This window comes from Nannobrachium achirus (assembly GCF_963921795.1).
Source record: "Nannobrachium achirus genome assembly, chromosome: 22".
Taxonomy (NCBI): Eukaryota; Metazoa; Chordata; class Actinopteri; order Myctophiformes; family Myctophidae; genus Nannobrachium; species Nannobrachium achirus.
The window spans coordinates 34,785,585-34,809,336 of NC_137829.1; the positions used below are offsets into that span (position 1 = coordinate 34,785,585).

At 41.9% G+C, this 23,752-nt stretch overlaps 1 protein-coding gene across 1 annotated transcript; it reads left to right on the top strand.

The window, feature by feature from the left end:
- Positions 1-19,057: 19,057 nt before the first annotated feature.
- On the top strand, positions 19,058-23,473 carry ybey (ybeY metalloendoribonuclease). Its single transcript, XM_080752491.1, has 4 exons — positions 19,058-19,384; positions 21,440-21,571; positions 22,915-22,983; positions 23,219-23,473. The coding sequence occupies exons 1-4, from the start codon at positions 19,175-19,177 to the stop codon at positions 23,312-23,314; spliced, it is 507 nt and encodes a 168-aa protein (XP_080608617.1). The 5' UTR covers positions 19,058-19,174; the 3' UTR covers positions 23,315-23,473.
- The last annotated feature ends 279 nt before the right edge of the window (positions 23,474-23,752 follow it).

A 23,752-nucleotide genomic window follows, 5' to 3' on the forward strand; every position in this document is an offset into this window, starting at 1 on the left:
ACATGCTGGAGTGGGTTACCACAACAGCTGTCGGAGCAAGAAAATACGAGAGTTGAAGAAGAAATCTGAGGAGGTGAAACCACGGACTAGCCATAGACACGAGTTTCACATACGACTGGACTGTCTATACTGTGAGAGGACCTTGAAAATGTTTAACGAAGCCGATCAAGGTCTATCTGATCGAGAGAAGGTGGGTTGCTCATGACTGTGGGTTGCTCGTGACTGTGGGATTTGGGTTACTCATGCAATGGAACAACATTTTAATTCCTCTCTTTCTTTCAGCGTGTTGATTGGGTTCATCCGAGGTATAAAGATCTTGCCAGCAAAGTTGAAACTGACGGCCCCAATTCCTTTGAGGAGACACTACATTGGAAAATTACAGGTGAGAAATAATCAATTTTATTTTTCTCTGCCCAGTGCTTTGGTTAACAGTTACCATTTTTTACTTTGGGTAACACTATTTTGTCCTTTCAGAAAGACTCGAGAAGAATCCAGACGACACTTGGGCTCTAGAAGTGCTTGGAAGGATCTCTAGTGTGTCACTGAGAGCTGCTGATGGAATATACGACAAAGGATGTGCCGCCAGATTCAGCACTGGAAGGAAAAAGTAAGTACTGCAAAAATCATGCTGTTCAAATCTAAGAAACTAAGTAGATTACCCATACAAACGGCGTCTAATGATTTGATCCTGGAATATATTTTTCAGGCCAGGAGAGTCTACCCACAATGTGGGAGCGCCAAAAGACATTGTGCGGCGACTGATCTTTGATGAGACTTTTGCGGACATGCAAGAGGAGAACAAAGATGATGGTGGCATGCGGATTTCTGAGATCTACGAAAGGATGGAGCAGAGAGTCCATGGGACTGAACATGACCCCTTCAGTATCCGGAGCATCTGCAGAATCCTTGAGGAGGATGACTACAAATAAATCGTTACTGTTGTCCGGCGCTTCGCTCTGTTTCAGGAGTCAACTCAAGAGATCTTGAGGAAGCATGTCGAGGAGTTGAAGGGTGCCAACGTAGAAAACCAGGAGTTCCCCAAAGTGATCAACATTGGCTCGGGGTACGTGGCTCCTGAGTCTGTGAACGTTCACAAAGCTGTGGAAGTCGGCACTAAGATCCTGGAACGCATGAACGGCATCGCTGTTGATGGGCAGTTTAAATGGAAGAAGAAGGAGTGTGCCATACAGATGCCGTCAAAACCTCGCATCAGAGCCACGGCTGATGGAAAGAAGGAGACTCGATTCGACACAGAGCTGGCTCTTCAGAGACTCATGATCAACAAAGAGTCTGCTCTGGAAGCCTTCAACTATGAAATGGCCGACTATCCGCCTGCTCTTTTCAACGCCGATGGCCTGATGAGACCGAGTGGGAAGAACAAGTTCTCGAACTACCTCTGTGACACCTGGGGCAAGGGTTCAATTGTCGAAGAAGCCACCCTCACTAACCCCAACCCCGTGATCGTCTACGACGGAGGGATGTTAATCCAGAACCTCACCAGCCTTTGGACACGGGGAAAGACGCTGGGTGGCATTGCAAATGAGTACGTCTCTCACCTCACCCGACAAACTAGAGACTCTCTGGAAATCATCGTCGTGTTCGACGGGTACGAAGAGGAGACACCGAAAGGATACATTCAGCGTCAGAGGAACCCCACTAAGACCCTTGATTTCGTAGTCCAAGACGGGACTGTACTTGATCTTGAAGCAACAGTGTTTCTGACAAACCCGAGCAACAAGCAGGGGTTCATCAACCTCCTGAGTGATAAGATCAATGCAAAGCCCAGGCTAACTGCTAAGAAGTGCACTGGTGACGCAGACAGGCCTATCGTAGAGACCGCGTTGGAGACACTCAAACTCCACAAACCCGTACTCCTCAAAGCTGATGACACTGATGTGTTGGTGATGTGCCTGGCCGAGTCTCAAACCACGGGCCTGTACCTGAAAAGGGGAGGAAAACTGTACAATGTCGAGTCATTCCAATTCAAGATCGAGCCTTCGGTGGTCAGGCAGAACTTACTCGTACTCCATGGGTTCTTTGGGTGCGACTGCACCTCAGCATTCTTCTATCACCCATCCTACACCGCTCTGACGAAGAATTGGGACCATTTTTCCAGGGATCTGGCAGTCTTCAGGGATAAAAAAGCCACCATCCCCGATATACACGCGGCTGGTATAAGGCTGGTGGCCGCGATGTATGGCTGTGATACCGACCTGAACGGGGAAAGAGCGCAGATATTCATGGATCTCTGCAATGACAAGAAGAGGAAGAGAAAGGTAACCCTGGATCGTCTCCCTCCAACTGCTGATGCAGTGGGGCTGCACGCTCAAAGGTCCTACCTCCAAATCCAAGAGTGGAGTGGAAACTCCCTGAGGCCTGAGTCGTACGGGTGGAAAAAGGTTGACGGTATTCTGGAGCCCATACCGATGGGTCAGGAGCCTGCACCACCCTTCTTAATGGAGGTGAAGAAGTGTGGATGCACGTCAGGCTGCAGAAACCGGATCTGTAGATGTGTTGCTGATGGACTAGCCTGTACTGACAAGTGTAGCTGTGGGGAGACCTGTGAGAACCCCAAGAACTCTGAGAACAATGATGATGCAGATGATGAGGTGTTTGATGATGCACATAGTGAGAGCTCGGATGAAGAGCGTGACTGATGTGCGGACTGATACAATGATAGAGTGTAACTTACCTATTATATACTAATAAAACTCAATCTGTACTACAGGCTGTAAACTTGAATTTATTTAATTTATGAATGCAGCGAGTTTATTGCTCCAATACCCCCTACCCGTTTTCCTAATCTGGCCCTGTGAACATTCCCCGATTCTGAAACGAAAATTGCAAGATTTATGTTGCGCAACGTAAAAATCGGCCTAATTAGCCAATTAATTAATTAAATGGGCCAACTATCGATCACTAGAGGGTTCATGTATCCCATAAATAATCGACCAGCGACTGCTAGGGGTTTTTAAACCATTTGCTGCACTCATTTGTACTCGTAGGAAACATCTTACAGATATTTCACAATTTTCCCACGCTCCAGATGGGCATGGCCGAATTAATTCAATTAGCTTTCGTGATATCGACTCAATTATGTGCTCTACCCCCACTAATGTGACGATTGCACACATTTTGGTGCCCTCATTTGCCTTTCTACTCCATTCCTGTGGAAAGTTACGAATTTTCCCACGCTCCAGGTGGGCGTGGCCCAGAAAACCACTTTCTCCATCGAGTACAGTGCGAACCCTAAGGGAGGTGTTTCTAGGGACCTTTTAGAGTGCCTTGGAAGTGGAATTAGATTTATAACAATTTTGCCTCTTTCGCGGCATCATATGACTGGCCTAAGGGATCACTTTAATGACATAGTTCAATATTGAAAAAGGGTGGTCTTCCCCTTTAAGTAAAAGTATCAATACTACATTATAGAAATACTCTGTTACTAGTAAAAGTCAAAGTTTACTTAAATAAAGGTACGACATTATGGGCATCAAAATGTACTTAAAGTGATCCCTGACTAATACGACAAATATGCCTTAATACATTATAATTGTCCTCTATAACTACAATGTAAAATTAAAAACACCTTAAATATTTTATTTCTTCTAGAAATAGCTGATCTTTCACTCAGTAGGGGAAATGCCTGTCGCAAGTTGATGATGTCATAAATGTCATGTGTCATTTTTATGGCATGCATGTGCAAAAAAACAAAACACAAACACATTTGAAATATTGATTTGATGCTCATATTAACCATAGGAAGTATTAAGTTTGTTTTTATTTTCACATGCATGCCATTAATTCCATAGGGATAGATCACACTTGACATTTATGACATCATCAACTTGCGACGGGCATTTCCCCTATTGAGTGAAAGATTAGCTATTTCTAGAAGAAATACAAAAATTGAGGTGTTTTTAATTTTACATTGTATTTATAGAGGACAATTATAATGTATTAAGGCATATTTGTCGTATTAGTCAGGGATCACTTTAACGTAACACAAGTAAAAGTACTCATTCATTATACAGAATGTCTCATTTCAAGTTTTCAAATGCATATAAATCTTTAAGCTAACATTGTGAGCTTGTAGATCTGCTATTTCCAAATGGCTGAAATGTATATAGGGCTGAAAGGGTTACTTTGTGTTTTGTAACGATAATCAATCTAGAAAGTAACTAAGGTTTTCAAATAAATGTAGTTGTGAAAAACGTGTGCAAATCTTTGAATATATGTTTTTTTAAGCAAACATTTGTAACTCAAATTTTGCTTCTGGGGAGTCCCTGGAACCAAATATTTTGAGATGGGGGTCCGTGGCCAAATACTTATCATTTTGGGGGTCCTTCACATGAAAAGGTTTGTAGTATGGTGACTACTATGGATATTTAGAATAACCAGTGTGATATTATGGGTCAATAACAGGGTTTATTACACTCAAGGTCAGCAGGGACACAACTCTGAACAGGCTGGGTAAAAAGGAAGCTGGACCAGCATGCAATGTGCATCTACTTCCAAGAAGGCTTAAAGAAGGAGAAGACACCCACCCGGAAGTTGGCACACCACGGCCCATGAGCCATGACACTTTGGGTGGCGGAAGTCATAGACGCTAATGTTATTCACCGAACCTCCGGTGCCACTTCCGTCACCCAAAGTGTCATGGCGGATGGCCATGGAGCCTAAAATGACGTCGGTGTCCATTCCTTCTTTGATCTTCCTTGTCTACTTCAAAGCATATCAGTGTCCAGGTAAGCTGCAGTGCCCCCCTCTGGAAGGGAGGAGTAAATGATGTAGAAACATAGGTTTTTCAAAAAACCTTGGAAGGATTTTCAATGTTCAAAGACTTGCACAAATGTTCACGATTTTTCAAAAAATAGATCTACAAGCTTGCAACGCGGCACTTGGTGCCGCGCTGTGAGCTTGTACATCTACTAAATGCATAATAATGCGCTCTCAGTTCCCCCTATGAAGAACATTCATGGGGGGCCCGCAATCCTTGTGCCCAGGGACCAGAATGTGGTGCGACACCCCTGCACGTATGCACAACTATCCAGTGACAAGAAGACAAAACAAAACTATAAAGATGCAAATTGGAAATTGCAAGTGTGGCTGCGAGTCGCACTTTGCACATTAATCTCGTCTTACCATTTTAATGATGTCAATGGGGAAAATTAATTCACTAATAAATGAATGGCCATAATGGAGATATCTGTGTCAGTCCTTGGCCCTTTTATGCCCATATATGGAGATCCCTGATGTCATCAATATCAAGCCCATATCTTGGAATGCTCATATATGGGCATACAGTGTCAGTCTCAAGTGGTCTATGATGTCAGACATCTATGATGTCAGTCATCTCCATATTTGGGAAAAGTTAAATCTTTGCATTTTCCCATTCAAGTCAATGGAGAAAATTAATTCACTAATAAATTAAATTAATATATGAATTAAACTAACGTAGGCTACCTCTCAGTGAAATGCACCCTGAAGCCGTCAATTTGACATAATATTATGGCCCAAATGTGTGCCACCAAAACAGTGGGAGGAGTAGCATGGCAAAATAAAGTTTATCTGGAAATGTAAAGGAATAAATTCGGTACTATAATAGTAGCCTGGTTGGCTAACAAGGAGTGTGGACTATCACTATTCTATCTATACAAATAACGGTCTATAAAAGTGAATAAGGTGAAAGTAGCCAATGTTTTTGCCAACATGCATGTCATACACTCAAACACACACACACACACACACACACACACACACACACACACACACACACACACACACACACACACACACACACACACACTAGAGTCCCCTAAAGCCAGCAAAAGGTAATTTAGAACCTCAACATGTTCAATAGCAGTCAAACAAGTAGGTGAGGTTTAGCAGTAGGTTAACATGGTATTTATTTCACTGTATTCTCATTTAACAGCAGGTTAATGGTATTTATTTCACTGTATTCTCATTTAACAGCAGAATAACATGGTATTTATTTCACTGTATTCTCATTTAACAGCAAGTTAATGGTATTTATTTCACTGTATTCTCATTTAACAGCAGGTTAATGGTATTCATTTCACTATATTCTCATTTAACAGCAGGTTAATGGTATTTATTTCACTGTATTCTCATTTAACAGCAGAATAACATGGTAATAACATTCTCATTTAACAGCAGGTTAATGGTATTTATTTCACTGTATTCTCATTTAACAGCAGGTTAATGGTATTTATTTCACTAAATTCTCATTTAACAGTAGAATAACATGGTATTTCACTCACTTGTATCACTCACTGAACTCAGTGAAGCCCTATGGTTGCTCAAAGCGTCCTCTTTGTGTCTTCATCTTGAAAACAGCTCAATGTTCCTCAAAACGTCCACCTGGGTAAGGGTTCAGTTCAACTCTCACTGGAAAACCAACGTTCACTTGGAATGGACTTGAAGCCAGTTAGCTAGCTTAGCATTAGCATTAGCCCACAGAACAAAACAGTCCTTGCTCTTCTCGTAGACATTCCTTCTAGTTTCACTGCTGTCGAGCAAAGACAATCTCAGACTGTGTAAAGCTGCACTGCAAACATATATTATAATAAGACAGCAAAGCTTCTCTGCTCTGTCTGTCTGTCTGTCCGTTAAACAAGAGGACCGATGGGTTTCAACCCGGACCAGAGAGGGGGACGGACATGATGCTGGTCCGTCCCCGTTTTCCGTCCCCCACTCCAGGGTCTCTATGCTCAGGTCCTGATAATAAAAATATATAATAGCCTATTTAGTTGTGATAATAATAGTAATTCCAAACATTAACTACACAACCCGCACATAACACGATTTACTGGATAAACAACCCAAAATAAAACTTCAAATCGGGAAATTACATTGAAATAAGACTGCTATACTAGTGTAGGGTGACCATATTTTCAGCCACTCAAACCGGGACGCAAAACACTGTTGCCTAAAACTGGGACCCTAAAAGCAATGCGCAGATTGCGCACGTTACCGCGCACGCGCGTGCCCATTCTCTAACGTTCGTGCACGCGCACCGCAGGGTTGCAAACAGGCAGTGAGTGATTGACAAACAGCCTCAGTGTTGAATTCAGACACGCAATGAATGTGTTCCTTTCTTCTGATTGGTTAGGTGAGCATGTTTTCATGAAAAGAACATGATAAATGTCTATGCAACCACTGAAAACAGCTACTATTATTTTAATTCTGGCGAAAACCGGGACAATTTTGTAGTGGATGTTGAAAACCGGGACATATTAGTGTTTTAGAGATATTTGTCGGGACACCGGGACACGTAGCTTGAAAACGGGACTGTCCCGGGTAAAACGGGACGTCTGGTCACCCTATACTAGTGTGTATAGTTTAGTTTCAATGTACAGCAGGGGTCTTCAACAGGGGGTCCGGTCCGGGACCCCTAAGGGGTCATCAGAGTTACTACAGGGGGTCCTCCAACTCTTTGTGTGATAGAAACTTTGTTTCTCCTTTTCGGCAAAGAGGTTTGGTTTGAGGGGAAAAAAGAGCAGACTAAGTACAGAGTGAAAGGTCAAGTTTATTTGACAGTTCAAGTGGTTAAATATCTGAAAACACAAATTGACATGAATTCAAAATACACTGATGCGCCGCAGGCGCGAGTGGCCGCGAAGAGCGGGCCAGGGCCGCGCGGCCGGCGGAGCGCCGCACGAGTTACGAAGCCGTGGTGAATGCAATCGTTATATTTAAGCCCATCTGGGCGGTATGGTGAAGAATTTGTTAATACATTCTACAAAAAACTGGGCGTCAGTAAAGACAGCTTTAAACTTTCCACAGTGACAACTGATGAAGTGTTTAAAAAATTGAGCGCCCTACCTCAACACAAGGCCACTGGCCTTGATAAAATCCCAGCTAGATTTCTCAGAGATTCAGCCGCCACCATTGCTCCAATCATTACCCACATAATTAACCTTTCCATCGAACAGGGTCATGTCCCCCAGGACTTCAAACTAGCAAAAGTAACCCCCCTGCATAAAAAAGGTAGCAAACTAGACCCTGGAAACTACCGCCCCGTTTCCATTCTTAGCTCCATATCCAAAGTCATGGAGAAAATAGTCTACGAACAGATTGCAAGATATCTCGATGAGAATAATCTGATTTACGAGTTCCAATCTGGATTCAGAAAATCCCATTCCACTGATACATGCCTTCTCTATTTGACTGACCAAATCAAACGCGAAGCGGATCAGGGCAAGTATAGTGGCATGGTCATGATGGACCTCCAGAAGGCATTTGACACCGTGGATCATGCTATTTTGATTGAGAAACTAAAAGCCATCGGTCTTGACAGCGCAGCAGTGAGCTGGATGCAATCTTACCTGGTGGGGAGGGAACAGGTGGTGGAGATTAACGGTACCCTGTCCCCCCCCCTCCCAGTAAGCTGTGGAGTTCCCCAAGGTAGCATACTGGGACCTCTGTTGTTCCTAATATACGTGAACGACATGGCATCTGCTTGCGACTGCAACCTGTTCCTGTTCGCGGATGACTCGGCTCTCCTAGTCTCGGGCAAGGACCACTTGCAGGTTGAAAAGACACTTAACTCTGAACTGAGTAAGATCTGCACATGGCTTAACGACAACAAATTATCAATTCACCTGGGCAAAACCGAGTCCATCCTCTTTGGATCAAATCATAACCTCAAAAAGGTAGAGAACTTCACAATCAAAGTGGGTGACAAGGTCATAACACGAAAAAACGAAATCTCCTACTTAGGATGTATCCTTGAAGCTAATCTTTCCAGCGAAAAGATGACTTCAAAAGTAATACAAAAAATCAACCAACGAACTCGTTTCCTACAGAGGATCGCCCCAATGGTCAACTTCAACACACTGAAGACCATAGCTGGTGCAATAATCCAGCCCCTCTTTGACTATGGAGTCCACGTATGGTATCGTGACGCCCCACAAGCCCTAAAAACTAAACTCCAAACAGCCCAAAATAAACTAATTAGGGTCCTGCTTAACCTTCCCAATCAGACTCACCTCACCGCTACTCACCAGTTAAGAGTGGGGTGGCTCAGAGTAGATGACAGAGTACAGCAACTTGCAATGGGCCTGGTGTACAAGATACACTACACCACTATGATACCCAAGTACCTGTCAAAATACTTTAAAAACGTTAAGGATGTCCATAATTACAACACCAGAGGCAGTGCCACAGATCACGTTCAACCCAGAGTCAACTCAAAGAAAGGGTCGAACTCGTTCTTCTGCTACACCACAAAAATGTGGAATGCCTTACCGAAGGCCATAAAGGAGTGTGGATCACTAGCATCCTTTAAAATTGCCCTAAAAAACCACTTACAGGCAGCAGCCGTTCACAACTGGTAAAAACCTAGCCCAACCCTACCCTCCCTGCCCCTTCCTTGTATATACTGTACATACTGATTGTTTAGACTTACTGTTACCTGCCCCTTCCTTGTATATATTGTATATACTGTACTTACTGATTGTATAGACCTACTGTTTTCTTTTTTTCTTCACATATCTACTGCATAGTACTGTGTTCTATTTGTCTGTCATTCAATGTTATATGAGATACTTAAATGGTTTCCTGTTGAAATAAGCTTAGTCTTTTCATGGATCTCCTTTTAGTAGACCTTGTACCAGTGAACTGTACCGTCATGAATCTGTACATTTTCCTATGCAAACTTCTAATAAAGCCTTCAATCAATCAATCAATCAATCAAACGATAAACGCATTCTATTCACCTCCTCCGCGGTCCAAGTGACTACAATGAAGCGCTCCCTACCTCCGGTTCAGCCAATCACAAGCTTCAAAATGAGTGCGGGGCGTGGTTTTCCCATAGCAAGCGTAGAGTTTCTAAACTCGCGAACGGTATACAGTATATATGACTCGTGCGTCAAAACTCTTGATCATTGGTGATATGGCAACTAAGTCTTTAAAATCAATACAGCTTGGTCTGATAAGTCAGAAGTGCATGTCATTCTCTCTCTGTCCCTTCTTCCTTTCTCTCTCCTTTCTGTTCTTTTCTTCATCGTGAAGTGCCCAAATATATTTATCCTATATTTGTTCTAATCATCTTAATCTGAAGTCATTATTTCATTCACTTTGGTGAATCGTTGTGACATCTTTATTATAATAAAACTCCTTGATTAGAAATAGTATCTCTCCTGTCATAATTGTGTACATTATCAAATGGTTCAATGACAATGTCTCTGGAGAAGAACTAGGCCTACTGCCTTTAAGATTAATGACTTTGATAACTGGAGGAATTATCAAATAATGAGTTATCATGGATTTTAATTCGTGATAATTTATTGTTAAAAATAATAGTTATCATCGATTTTTAATTAATGATAATTATTATTAATATATGCAAATGAGCATTATAATTAACACTCATTAAGGTATTACAAAGTGGTATTCTGCTACACTATGGAATAAAGGGGAGCACACACCGGACCCGGGCGGCTGCGCAGCGTCACGTCGCAGTATTGACGAGCGTGAAGTGTTGTGTGTAAACACCAACTGGATGCGCCCCTGGTGGGGAGAACATTTTCCCCGCGTGGCAACCCTGGAATAATAGTGTTCTATTATTCCAGGGTTGCCGCGCGGGGAAAATGTTCTCCTCACCAGGGGCGCATCCAGTTGGTGGACGAGGCGGCAGACTCGCGCCTGCAAGCGTCTGACGCCGCCGGTGTGGGTTAGTTCATTGAAAATAATGGGGCCGTATGTTGATGCCGTGCCGGCTCCGCGTCCGCTGTGTGCCAATAAGGATGGAATAATGAAAAATCTTGATCACATGACTGTAGAGATAATGTGTACCAATTTGTATGATGTTTGGACAAAATCAGTATTACCTATATAAAAGAATGGCTTTGAAAAAACCGAGTCTCAGTCTCAGACAGGCATGTGCACACATACACATCAAATTCAAAGGGGGGTTTTATCCGTCAGTAAAAAGTGCCCTCTCCAGACCAGGAATGCAGTTTCTCTCTGTGTAGAAGTCAAGCATCGAAAACAGCCGACCTCCAAGCTCACAACGCGTCGCAGCCAAAAGGCCCTTTTGGAAATTTCAGCCCCTGCCTTTCTAACATTCTCTGCATGTCCCTGACATCAGACCCACTTACCTCTGTTGCACAGGGATCCCCCAGGCCAGTGGGGGGCGATGTAACATCATCTCCTTCCCCTCCTCCTTCTCTGGTCCTGCTGTGACCTTCTGTGAATCATATTTTCATGTTTTTGCTCAATTTCTTGTAATTTTTCTGGTGTGGTGCTTCATAGGTGACAGTGACACAATAGACAAGCTATATATTATACACATACATGCCAGTTATTCAGATTGATCATTCCAAATTGATAGATTGACTACCAGTGTTCTGATTAGCCACATGTGCCAAATGTTGCTAATAATGTTATACAGGGTGCGTACATTTAGGTCAAAAAGATTTACAAATTGAAAAAAAACATAGGCCTACAAAAAAAGCCTGTAAATTGTCACACCCGCACAACAGTCTACGCATGCAGCCCATAGACATATAAAGGTAGACGCCTCGTCGGCTCTGGGGCGTTGGTAAAAGAGGACTGGCAAGCTTCCTGAATTCTGAAGGACACTTCCTTGGGCATCACAGAATGGGACGCTCGGTAGGCCAATCAGATGCGGGACTGGCGCTGGACTGGCGGGACTCCCTCTTTCTCACTGCAGGGGGCAGTGTGCCATCCACAAATCCACAATGTTCCACAGTTCCACACTTCCGCCAGTCCTGTTTTACCAGTCGCACCAATGAACTGCAGCGGCGGAGGAGGTATCTAGCTTTTTATATCTGTGGTGGCTCACGGAGCCAGGGATCCGGCACCCATTTATTGACAAATTAAGCACAGACACGAACTAACACTAAAGCTGAATAACTCTAAAGCAAATGTAAAAAATATCTAAAAATATCTAATAGGCCACACCTGTGTGAGCACCTGTGTGAGCACTTTGGAATGCCCGTATACTGTATATGTGGTCTATGATGTCAGACATCTATGATGTCAGTCATCTCCATATTTGGAAAATGTTTAGTTTTTGCATTTTCCCATTCAAGTCAATGGAGAAAATCTATTATTAAATAAATTAATTAAAATTAAATATATCTATAGCGTATCTCTTAGCAAAATGCAAGCGAGTGTGAGTGCGTGCCACCAAAACTGTGGGAGGAGTAGCGTGGCAAAATAAAGTTTATCTGGAAAGAAAGAAAGAAAGATGGAAAGAAAGTAGGGCAAGTACTATAGTCTAGTCTGCAAAACATCATATATACAAGTAGTAATTAAAAAAGAAAGATATATACAGTAAACAGTCCGGTGACATGATTAGACTTTTTACAGGGGCCAGTTACAAATTGTAGACACCTCTTTTAGAGTCACAACATGACACGCGCTGTGAGCAACACGCAACTACCAATATTTGCGACTTTAAAGGGCCTACACCATGCTTTTAAAACTATATTTTTTGTATAAATATATGCTCAAAATTGAGTCTTAGACAGGTTTTAACCCTCAACAAACACTCTGACCATTCCTTTTGTTTGTTCTAGCTCTACTATAATGAGGCTCTCCAGCTGCAATAACAAAACGGCCTCTGTTTGCTCAGGGGCGCATCTAGTGGGGTTTTTCCACTGAAAAAAAAAAAGTTTTTTGGAAAAAAAAATCTTTTTGAAAAAAAAAAATATGTTTTTTTTTTTTTTTTTTTTTTTTAAACGGGAATCCGTGTGACGTCACACGGATCAACTCTCAGAACAGCACTGTTCTGAGAACCCGTGGAAAGCTTTTCATCTCTGTCTTCCCAAAACCAGAGAAAGACACAATTGTCAGAAATAGGACTTTGTGAGGATAGAAGGTGCCAGTGGGACCCCAAAAAAAGGTTTTAAAATAGAAAAAGTGAAAATTCATGGTGTAGGTCCTTTAATAATAAGCGGACAACATGGGAACACTGTTGGTCACTGTACCTGTGAACATGTCATCCGTGTCTCTGGTCTCCATCTTCACAGTCTGGAGTTTCCTCTCAACCTCGTCCTCTGCATCTGATGACTGATAAGACACCCACAATCTGTATTGTCTCTGTCAGCACTCAGCAGCAATTTCTGTGCTTTTTTGTGCTTTAACTATTGAAAAATAGCAGATATACATCTGCGAGCTTGTAGATCTGCTATTTTTGAAAAATCTTGAAAATGTGTGCAAGTCTTTGAATATTTCAAATCCTTCTAAGGTTTTTTGAAAAAAGCATGTTTCTATGTCAGTGGTGCTCAAACTTTTTCATGTAAAGGACCCCCAAAATGATATGTATTTGGCCACGGACCCCCATCTCAAAATATTTAGTTCCAGGGCAGGGACCCCATAGAAGCAAAATTTGTGTTACAAATGTTCACTTAAAAATACATATATTCAAGATGTGCACACATTTTCAGAAAAACGTTTCAAAAATAGCAGATCTACAAGCTCGCAGTGCTGCACTCTTTGCCGCGCTGTGAGCTTGTATATCTGCTATTTTTCAATAGCTAAAGTATTGAAAAGGCAAAAAACTCCACGCACACTGTCTTCAAATGCAAAAAGGAGAATTTAATAAAGTTGCGTTTGCCTGATGAAGGTTTAAATACCGAAACGTTGCATCTCTTTATTAAATTCCCCTTTTTGCATTTGAAGACAGTGTGTGTGGAGTTTTTTGCCTTTTCAGTTCACCGACCATTGTTTGGTCTCTCCTCGACAGCACCTGTCGCTGTAGGTGTGCAAAAGCCTTTCGTTTCAATAGCTAAAGTATAAAATAATTAAGGCCCCTCCACCTTGGGCCCTAGTAACTCAGTGAGTAATTTAAAAAGTAAATACTTGTACTCGTTACTTTTCATTTGGACAATGAGTAAGAGTAGTTTAAATGCAGTACATTTTAGTACCTCTGGTCAGAAATAGGCCAAATTGTCAAATAATAGAGGCCAAAATTGTAAAAAAAAATAGCAGACCTACATGCTCACAACGCCTCTGTGGCATTGTGAGCATGTAGATCTGCTCTTTTCACAATGGAACAGATGTAGTCAAACTAATGTAATGCCAACTCCTACAATTCCAAGTGCCTGTCAGGGTGGGGGCCTGCAGTTGAAATATTATTATTTTGGGGGTCGCAGCCTGAAAAGGTTGAGAACCACTGACCTAAGATATGTCCTTTGTTTCCAACATTTGCAGCACTTGATTTGTGTGTATTACATATAGTTTACATAATATAATATATTTTCTTAAAAATGTTATTAAAAGTGGTTTTCTGATTCGTGTTTTTCTCTCTCTATCGCATTGGGACAGCTTAGGTAACCGGTAACGTGTAACATGTACTTTTTACTTTTGAGTAATGTCCTGGACTAGTACTTTAACTCTTACTCTTACTCAAAAAGTAACAGTACTCTTACTTTGAGTAGGATTTTTCAGTTCTCTTTCCACCTCTAGTTGCTATGCTATATATGTAGCACTATTGTGTGCGTGAAGCTACCTCCTTATCTAATTTAGAATATAATCAATCAATATAATAAAACTCTCTCCCATTCCCTTTTTCTCCTCTCTCTCCCTCCCCCTCTTTTTCACTCCTCCCTCAACACACACGCACACGCACACACACACACACACACACACACACACACACACACACACACACACACACACACACACACACACACACACACACACACACACACTCACACACACACTCATTGTAATAGCCCTGGCCTGTCATTTTTTTGCACATTTAATGACAAGAAACTGACATTGAAACGACGAGAATGAATCAACTGTGCTCACAAATCAAAGCAGTTTACAAGAACACATCTAGCATGATGATGCATGTAGAATCTTTGATAACTTATGAAGAACCGATGATACATGATGATATACCAATGATATAGCTCCACAACATAGAAACAGATCGTTATATTCAACATCACTTCCTGTGATATTACTTCCTCGGGATCCAACACCAAGAAAACCATGCACTGCTTAGGTCTATGCATTTCAACCTAGCCTACACAACATGTTCACAAGGCCTTGCACAAGAGACCAATGTTATTAAATTACATACCAGTGGTGGGAAAATTACTCAAAAGTTTTACTTTAAGTAAAAGTATCAATACTGCTATATGGAATATTCTGTTACAAGTAAAAGTCCAGAATTCAAAATGTACTTGTGTAAAAGGGAGTGTTGGCATCAAAAAGTAGTACCAACACAGTAAAAGTTGCCTACAAAATGTTTGAAAATAGCAGATCTACATCTCACAACACGTCACGTATTTTCAAATAGCCAAGGTATAAAATAGGTCAAAAGTGGTTGATGTATGTTTTATAAAATGATAATGTATATCTGCAAAGTAACTAGTAACTAACGTTTTCAAATAAATGTAATGTTGTGAGCTTGTGCCTTGTAGATCTAGATGTATCTGTGACTGCCATTACAGTAGATATAAGCACTCATTTGTTCCTATGTCAATTAAAATGTTAAACGATAGATTGAGTAGAGGCAATGTACTTTAGGTGTGGGTGCAATGTGTCTTTTTCTGTTTTTTGGTTATTTGTCTTTTTTGTCCCAAGTGTTTTATATACAATGCAGATGTGGCTCTGTCTCCAAGACACATTTGGTGTAGTGGAGTAGAAGTAAAAGTATTGGAAATTGGAAATACTCAAGTAAAGTACAAACAACTCAAAAGTGTACTTAAGTGCAGTACTTAAGTAAATGTAGTTGGTTACTTTACACCACTGACAGATGCATCCATCACTGATGGATGATGTTTTCATAATGCTCACAACTAGTACTGTATATCAATTCAAAATTAGGCTAAATACAGTATGTGGGTGGGGAAAAAAACTCTTACCTCTGCCATCTCCTCCGATGCTCAACGCTTGCATCCCTTCAAAGTGGAATAGCAAAATAACTTAGCCCTGCGAAGACAAAGGTGCGTTATAGCCTATTCTTGTGGGAATGTGTGGGAGTACCACCTTACATGAGCGTCGCTTCTGCCAGTGTCGAAGGCATAATTCAACACGTTTTCATTTCCCCCCTTCCCTGACCAAACCCACAAGAAGCAACAATGTTATATTAATAGTTTCCATGGCACTGGATGTCACATGGGCAGACTTCTGAAAGTACAGGGAGAAGAGGTCAGAGAGCGAACGATGACTGGAGGTAGGACCATTACTGCAACAAAAGTAATCAACAAACTATACTATAAAAAATGGTCAAACATTGGGCAAGTTGTCAAATAACATAAGAAAGAGGCAGACATTTTGAAAATAGCCAATCCACAAGCTCACAGAGTTGTGAGCTTGTGCCTTGTAGATCTAGATTTATCTGTGGAACCGAGTCCAACAAAATGTAATGCCTCAACTCAACTCTCACAATTCAAAGTGCTTGTCATCAGGGCGCGGGTCCCCAGTTCAAATGTATTTTGAAGGCCCCCAAACTGTCTGTCAAATGAACTCCCCATTGCAATTAGAACTGCTCAAATTCTGCCATATAAGACTCAACCGTAGCCCGTAGCCCTTCCGTGCCTCGACGACCTTAAAGTGTTTCTTTCACAAATCTGTTATTAGTTGCCATTTCACACATGCCATCATTGTACATCAAGAGCCGCCACACTCTGCTAAACAGATGTCATGCTATGTGTTTTGCCAAGTCCCGCTGTGATTGGCCAGTAGGCCTACAGTCACTTTGACTGGCAGTTGTGCCAAATGCTCTCCCCAAAATACGATTCATGAGACTCTGGCGGCTCGTGTGGGACAACCACAAGGCATGGGTGCATGTTTGTAATGAAAGCTAGTAGGCTAACACACGACAGGGGCATTACTGCTTAATAGACCCATGGACAGTCATTTGGGATCAATATAACTAGGACAATGAGCCTAGATGTTATCTAGTGCGGAGTTGTCCTTTAAGGATGCTATTATAGCCTATAGCCCCGAAGCCTCTGTAATGTCCATAAATCAGTTGTGAGAGGCCTGCAGATTGCAGTAATGCCCAAGCCAAGAGCTAAAGGCATTGGCAAAATTCTGTTCAGTGATGTGATTGGCAGTCGCCACATATGGAGGAAGCGATGCTTCCTGTACCAATGATCTGTTCCATGAAATATTGTTGTTGAGTTCCCCAAGTTTGTGCATCTACCAATTGTGTTCAAGAATTTATTGTTAAATGTGAACAAATATAAATAAAGATGTTAAATGTGCCAGTGTGTGTGTGTGTGTGTGTGTGTGTGTGTGTGTGTGTGTGTGTGTGTGTGTGTGTGTGTGTGTGTGTGTGTGTGTGTGTGTGTCAGATTGCTACAGCTATACAGTTTCTATTTAATAAACACACCTTATATAACTTAACTGTGAGTTGCCCAACATAATTACATGATACAAGTAGCCTACAACTGGTGAAGCCAGTCAACAGAAAAAAAAATCACACCCGTGTGAACTGAGCGGTGGTCGTGGTGTGTGTGTGTGTGTAAGTAATAAATAAAATCAACCAACGAACTCGTTTCCTACAGAGGATCGCCCCGATGGTCAATTTCAACACACTGAAGACCATAGCTGGTGCAATAATCCAGCCCCTCTTTGACTACGGAGTCCACGTATGGTATCGTGACGCCCCACAAGCCCTGAAAACTAAACTCCAAACAGCCCAAAATAAACTAATTGGGTCCTGCTTAACCTTCCCTATCAGACTCACCTCACCGCTACTCACCAGTTAAGAGTGGGGTGGCTCAGAGTAGATGACAGAGTACAGCAACTTGCAATGGGCCTGGTGTACAAGATACACTACACCACTATGATACCCAAGTACCTATCAAAATACTTTATAAACATTAAGGATGTCCATAATTACAACACCAGAGGCAGCGCCACAGATCACTTTCAACCCAGAGTCAAAACCAACAAAGGGTCAAACTCTTTTTTCTGCTATACCACCAAAATGTGGAAAGCCTTACCGAAGGCCATAAAGGAGTGTGGATCACTAGCATCCTTTAAAATTGCCCTGAAAAACCACTTACAGGCAGCAGCCGTTCGCAACTGGTAAAAAATGAACCTAGCCCAACCCTACCCTCCCCTGCCCCTTCTTTGTATATACTGTTTGTTTTAGACTTACTGTCTTCGTTTTTGTTTTTCTTTACATATCTACTGCATAGTACTGTGTTCTATTTGTCTGTCATTCTTCAATGGTTTCCAGTGGAAATAAGCTTAGTCTTTTCATGGATCTCCTTTTAGTAGACCTTGTACCAGTGAACTGTACCGTCATGAAACTGTACCTTTTCCTATGCAAACTTCTAATAAAGTCTTCAATCAATCAATGTGTGTGTGTGTGTGTGTGTGTGTGTGTGTGTGTGTGTGTGTGTGTGTGTGTGTGTGAGACCCCCCCTCCCCTCCCCCTGTGTGTGTGTGTGTGTGTGTGTGTGTGTGTGTGTGTGTGTGTGTGTGTGTGTGTGTGTGTGTGTGAGTGTGAGTGTGCCTGGCCTATCCTGAACAACAGCGCCCCTCCCTCAACATGTGTGGTCATAAAGGTACTGTAGTGTAGGCTACATACAGACACGGACGGAGACAGACAGACATACCGGTATAGGAGCGTTGTGACCACCGCTCAACAACACATTCATCACTGGTGCTTTGAACACGCAACACCACCACCAGAGGGCGACATAACTCCTTTAGAATGGATCTCTGAATCCACTGCAAGCCCCAAGCAGGGAAAAGGGGACTTGTTACACTGAAGCACGTATTACTTCTTGTTCCGGTCCGTCGGACATTTCCTCTCGGGCTGTACAGTCTGCGGCGCACCGGCTTCTCACTTCATCACCAAACCACCACAGACCGTCCCACGAAGATGTGACATTTACTGCGATCATTTCTCCTCAGTGATTAGAGTTGGCGAACACTTACAGCCACACACATTGACATAGTTTTGGGCGATTTGTTTTGAGAAACGGTCTACCTACCGCACAGGAGTGTCACCTTGGCTTGAATGCTAGTGTGTGGCAACGTTTAGCTTGGTTATGTTAGCCCCGCAAACTTGGCCGATTTTTTATTTAATTGTATTTGTTTTGGTTAAAACCAATCCCATTCATATATGAACGATCTCATGTCACCTTGTTGTATGACTTGTATCTGATTACATTTTCGTTTTCGACGGTTAATTTAACCGACCATGGGTGTCGTTCTGCGGAACATCCAGAAGGTGGTGCCGGTGCGCCGCGCCAGGCTGCGTAAGGACGTGGACACGCTGAGACACATCCTGGGCATCACCAGGTTCGACCTGGGCATCGTGCTGGTGGACAACCGCAGGATGCAGCGCATCAACCACGTCTACAGGAAGAAGAACGAGCCCACTGATGTGCTGTCCTTCCCATTCTACGAGGTATAGCAGCTTGGCAGGGGCCTCACAAGGGGGGAGTTACTAGGGCCCAAGGTAACCCAACCTTGGGCCCTAATTATTTTATACTTTAGCATTTGAAAAATAGCAGATATACAAGCTCAAGCTGTTAAGTCATGAAAATGTGTGCACATCTTTGAATATATGTATTTTAAGCAAACATTTTGTAACTCAAATTTTGCTTCTGGGGGGATCCCTGGGACTAAATATTGCGTACTAATAATGCGTTCCCAGTCTAAATGGGTTAAACCCCCTCCCCCTATAAAGAACATTCATGGGGGGCCCGCAGTGAACCCTTGTACCCAGGGCCTAGGATTCGGTGCGACACCCCTGGTCTTCTTTAAAGCCTACCTCAGTGGTTCTCAAACCTTTTCCATGTCAAGGACCGCCAAATTTACTCTTATTAGCCTGCGGACCCCCAGATTTTTACAGCTCTAGCAGTGATTCCTAACCATTTTAATTTCAAGGATCCCCACTCCCCAGTTTGACATGCATTAGGCCAGTAAGTCCTAGAGAGAGTGTACAAATGGATCATACATACCCATAAGGGTCCATTTGGTTTCTAACTAGTAACTACTAATTTAGCTGGGGACCCCCTGGAACTCCCTCAAGGACCCCCGGTTAATCCTGTGTTAATATAACTCTGAGAATGCTCAAATATGGAACCATTACAAGCACCACTATCATGTTGCAAGTGCACAAACTAGTTACATAGAGCAGTTTACAGTTAATAATGTACCTACGCTACGACTACATGCAACAACTACGCTCAAAGCTTTGTAATAAAGGTGTAATTGGAGTTAGTGTGTTGAGTACGTACTCTGCTCAGCACTGTGCATAATAATGAACCATATCCGACCTGTCATCATGCCATGTTTTTTGAAACACTACTTGTTAGAGGCCTATACGGGATAAGATAATGTTATAGAAACAAGTTAAGATTGTATTCTTTGTTCAATATGAGAGACGAGTAGGCTAGATTAGACACATCCCAATAATGAATGTTAGGTGTTGTAACATAAGCTACATGGCTGCAGTGGCGTCAGTTCAGAAAAAGCTAAGGTATGGCAACATGACTGGTGTCTTGCACCAGTCATGTTGCCATACCTTAGCAACAGACATGATACATTTATTTTAAGAAGTACATTTTATTTTTTCTTGGGCTGGATATGGCAGCCTGGAACGGTTGTTCAAGTGCAGCTAAACTTGGCATGTTAGTAAACGTGCCACAATTAACAATAATGCATTGCACCTGTGCAGCTGACCTGCGGAACCTGGGAATATACCATTGTGTCAAGATGGGGAGAACACAAGTGTGGAGAATATAATTATAATACCTTGTTTGTTAAATTGTGCATGTGTAGTTATTTTACTGTAATTTAACAACATAATAACCAGCACAGATAGACAAAGAGACATTCATGGATTTATATTTATAAGTAATTTTTATTTTCCCCCCTGGACCCAGGGTATGACAGCTGCATACCCCTGCCATACCCAATTGACGCCCCTGCATGGCTTCTTTACGATTGGACAAAGCTACACAGATGTGTCTAGTAACTAACCATTTACACAATAAGACATTCGGCTACTGGTGCAACCAGTACATTGCTAGTTTGAAACTAACTATTAGTTACTAAAACTTAAGGACTGTAAGAACTTTACACACAAACTTAACTAAAGTGTTTGTCATTAAGTAGTCTTGTGTGGCCAGACTGTTGATTCCCTGCGATTTGGAAATGCTCATTCAGAGATTGTGGAATAGTTGTCTGGCTTTGCGAGACTAGTCATTAGAGATGTAAAATCTAGGGCATCTGTATTACTTTATAGTCTGTCTGCAGATAATATTAATGTAATGTCTATGTTCAAAATGATTGCCACACCAGGACCGGTTTAAGGCTAGGGTCTGTTTAGGCACGTACCCTCTGAGATTTTCAATACAAATCTGTCCTGTAGTGTAAATAACTTAAAATTGAATGGGGGTGAATAGTTATTTAATTCGAGAAACCATTATTGAATCAGCATCTTTGCATCTCTCAGGATCTTCGGCCAGGCAAGCTGCCTTGTCCCCTTCACAGAGATGAGCTTAACCTTGGAGATGTGTTTTTGGGAGTGGAGTTCCTGATGAAACAATGCCAGGAGGAAACCTTGGATTTGCACGGAGTTCTCACTGTGAGTAGTGATGTTGGCTGACCATTACTTTGTTTTAGTTCTTTAACCAACATTTTTGTTTAAAGTAGTGGTTCTCAAACTTGTTCATGTCAAGGACCCCCAAATTAATATTTAATTTGGCAGCAGAGCCCTCATCTGAAAATATTTGGTGCCAGGGATGAGTTATCCTAATCTAAATGATCAATTACATAATTATTTCCCCCCTCTCTTTATATGTAACCAAATACCCAGGACCATATGGCATTTTCATATCCTACTTCTGTGTAAAATTTTAAACCCTAATAAACATTGAGTCAAACATTGAACAAAAAAGAATTGTTCGAATAGCCTGTCTATAAGCACACAACGTATCCCATAACAATACAATGCGTCATGAGCTTGTAGGTCGGCTATTTTAGAATAATTCAAAGTACAGATCCTTCTTGAAAAATTTGAATATTGTGTGAAAAAGCATTGCAGATGCCATAGCACCCCAAATCATAACTGACTTCGGAAACTTCCCACTGTTTTCAAACAACGCTATTATAAATCCTTGTTTTGAGTGGTTTCGTGTAATAGTGTAATATTTTGAAATATGGACTTTTGAAATTCATGAGACGTATGCCATAAAAATTCAAACTTTTAACAAAAAAAGGGTTGGAATAATTCACTGAATGTCCAATGTATCTAGAAATATATGACAGTTTACTTTTACACAATATTCTAACTTTTCGAGAAGGATCTGTATATGGCTCTAGTGGTTCAGCAGATTTGTATGCTATAACTGGGTGTGGCAATGAGAAACAGACCAATGGCAGCAGCTTGTGTCTCAGATGATTATGCTCTTAACTAATTTTGTTGCTCAGGTCCAGGACCGGGACGTTAGCGAGGTCTCTCCAACGCTCTGCCAGGATGCCAGCTCAGATACAGGACAAGGAATTCCACTGCCCTATGAGGGCTTGACTTCAGTAAAAATAAACGACTTTGCTAAGTAATCACTTAAACAAAGGCAGTTATGCGTTGTTGAAAGTCTATTCTGTGGTGGGAAACCTCTCAGCACCCCACCCACTCAGTAAAATACACTATTTTTTTGTCATGAAATAAAATGCATCCAACTCGACCGCCGCAGTTGAGTGTTCTTATTTCCTGGTTGTGTCTGCGGCTGTCGAGTTGGATGACAAAAATAGTGTATTGCCTGCTTCCTGGCAGAGCGTTGGAGAGAACTGGCTAACGCTCTGGACCAGAGCTAGGGGACCCCTGGGGGTCTCCAGGCCCCACTTTGAGAACCATTGGTTTGGTTTAAGGCTTCTTTTAAAAAACAATATTCACATTTGGGTAATTGGTCCAATCCTCTCCTGGCGCAGGTCGTCACTGCTCATGGGATCTGTCACCTGCTGGGCTACAGACATGAGACCGACGAGGAATGGACTGAAGTAAGTATGGAAGTCTCATTGTGAAAATGTGTTTAATTGTTGATGACAGCGCTGTAAAAAAATAAAAAAAATAAAGATGAGCTGTTTGTGCTTCATAAAAAGGATAGTGAGGGCGGAGATGAGAATGGAATACAGGACATTGGAAGTTTTAAGGCTGAAACATTGACTTCCATGATTTGCATGAGTTGCAAGAGCTCTCAATATGTGTTAAGTTAATAATTTTCTTTGTTTACAGATGCTACAGAGGGAGAGTTACATTCTAAGCGAGTACAACAGGCTCACAGGCCGACACTTGGAGCCACTGACCAAGAGATGTAGCCAAAATAGGTGACAACTACTGTGTCACAATGGATTGAGTTGAATGGTGCTCTGCAATGCATTTATTGACCGACTTGGACCAGCGACTTGAATATTTTGCCATGAGCTGTGAACTAATCATGGAAATATGTTGAAATATCCAAATTGCCTTTACTTACAGCAATGTTTTTCTTTTTTCACAAATTGCTTTTAAATGTTTTGTGGGGAAGAAATCCTCAAGTATCGTTTCACTGTAGTATTTTATTAAAATCTGCATATTAAATCTGCATGTTAGGAAGTCAATTACTGTATGAACAGGTAGAAAAAGCTGTCCACTTTGCTTCACAAATACAGTATGCACACTTGACACAGCATGGGGGCACGCTTGGGAGCGTGCGATGTTTCATAACCGTAGATTCGACGGGCTAACATGTAGAAGAGGAATCATTTCCTGAAGTTTGTCCAAGATGAT

Coding starts and splice junctions, on each gene's coding strand:
- ybey (XM_080752491.1), top strand. CDS start 19,175: ATGGGTGTCGTTCTGCGGAACATCCAGAAGGTGGTGCCGGTGCGCCGC. Junction 19,385..21,439: donor TGTCCTTCCCATTCTACGAG/GTATAGCAGCTT, acceptor TGCATCTCTCAG/GATCTTCGGCCAGGCAAGCT. Junction 22,984..23,218: donor CCGACGAGGAATGGACTGAA/GTAAGTATGGAA, acceptor CTTTGTTTACAG/ATGCTACAGAGGGAGAGTTA.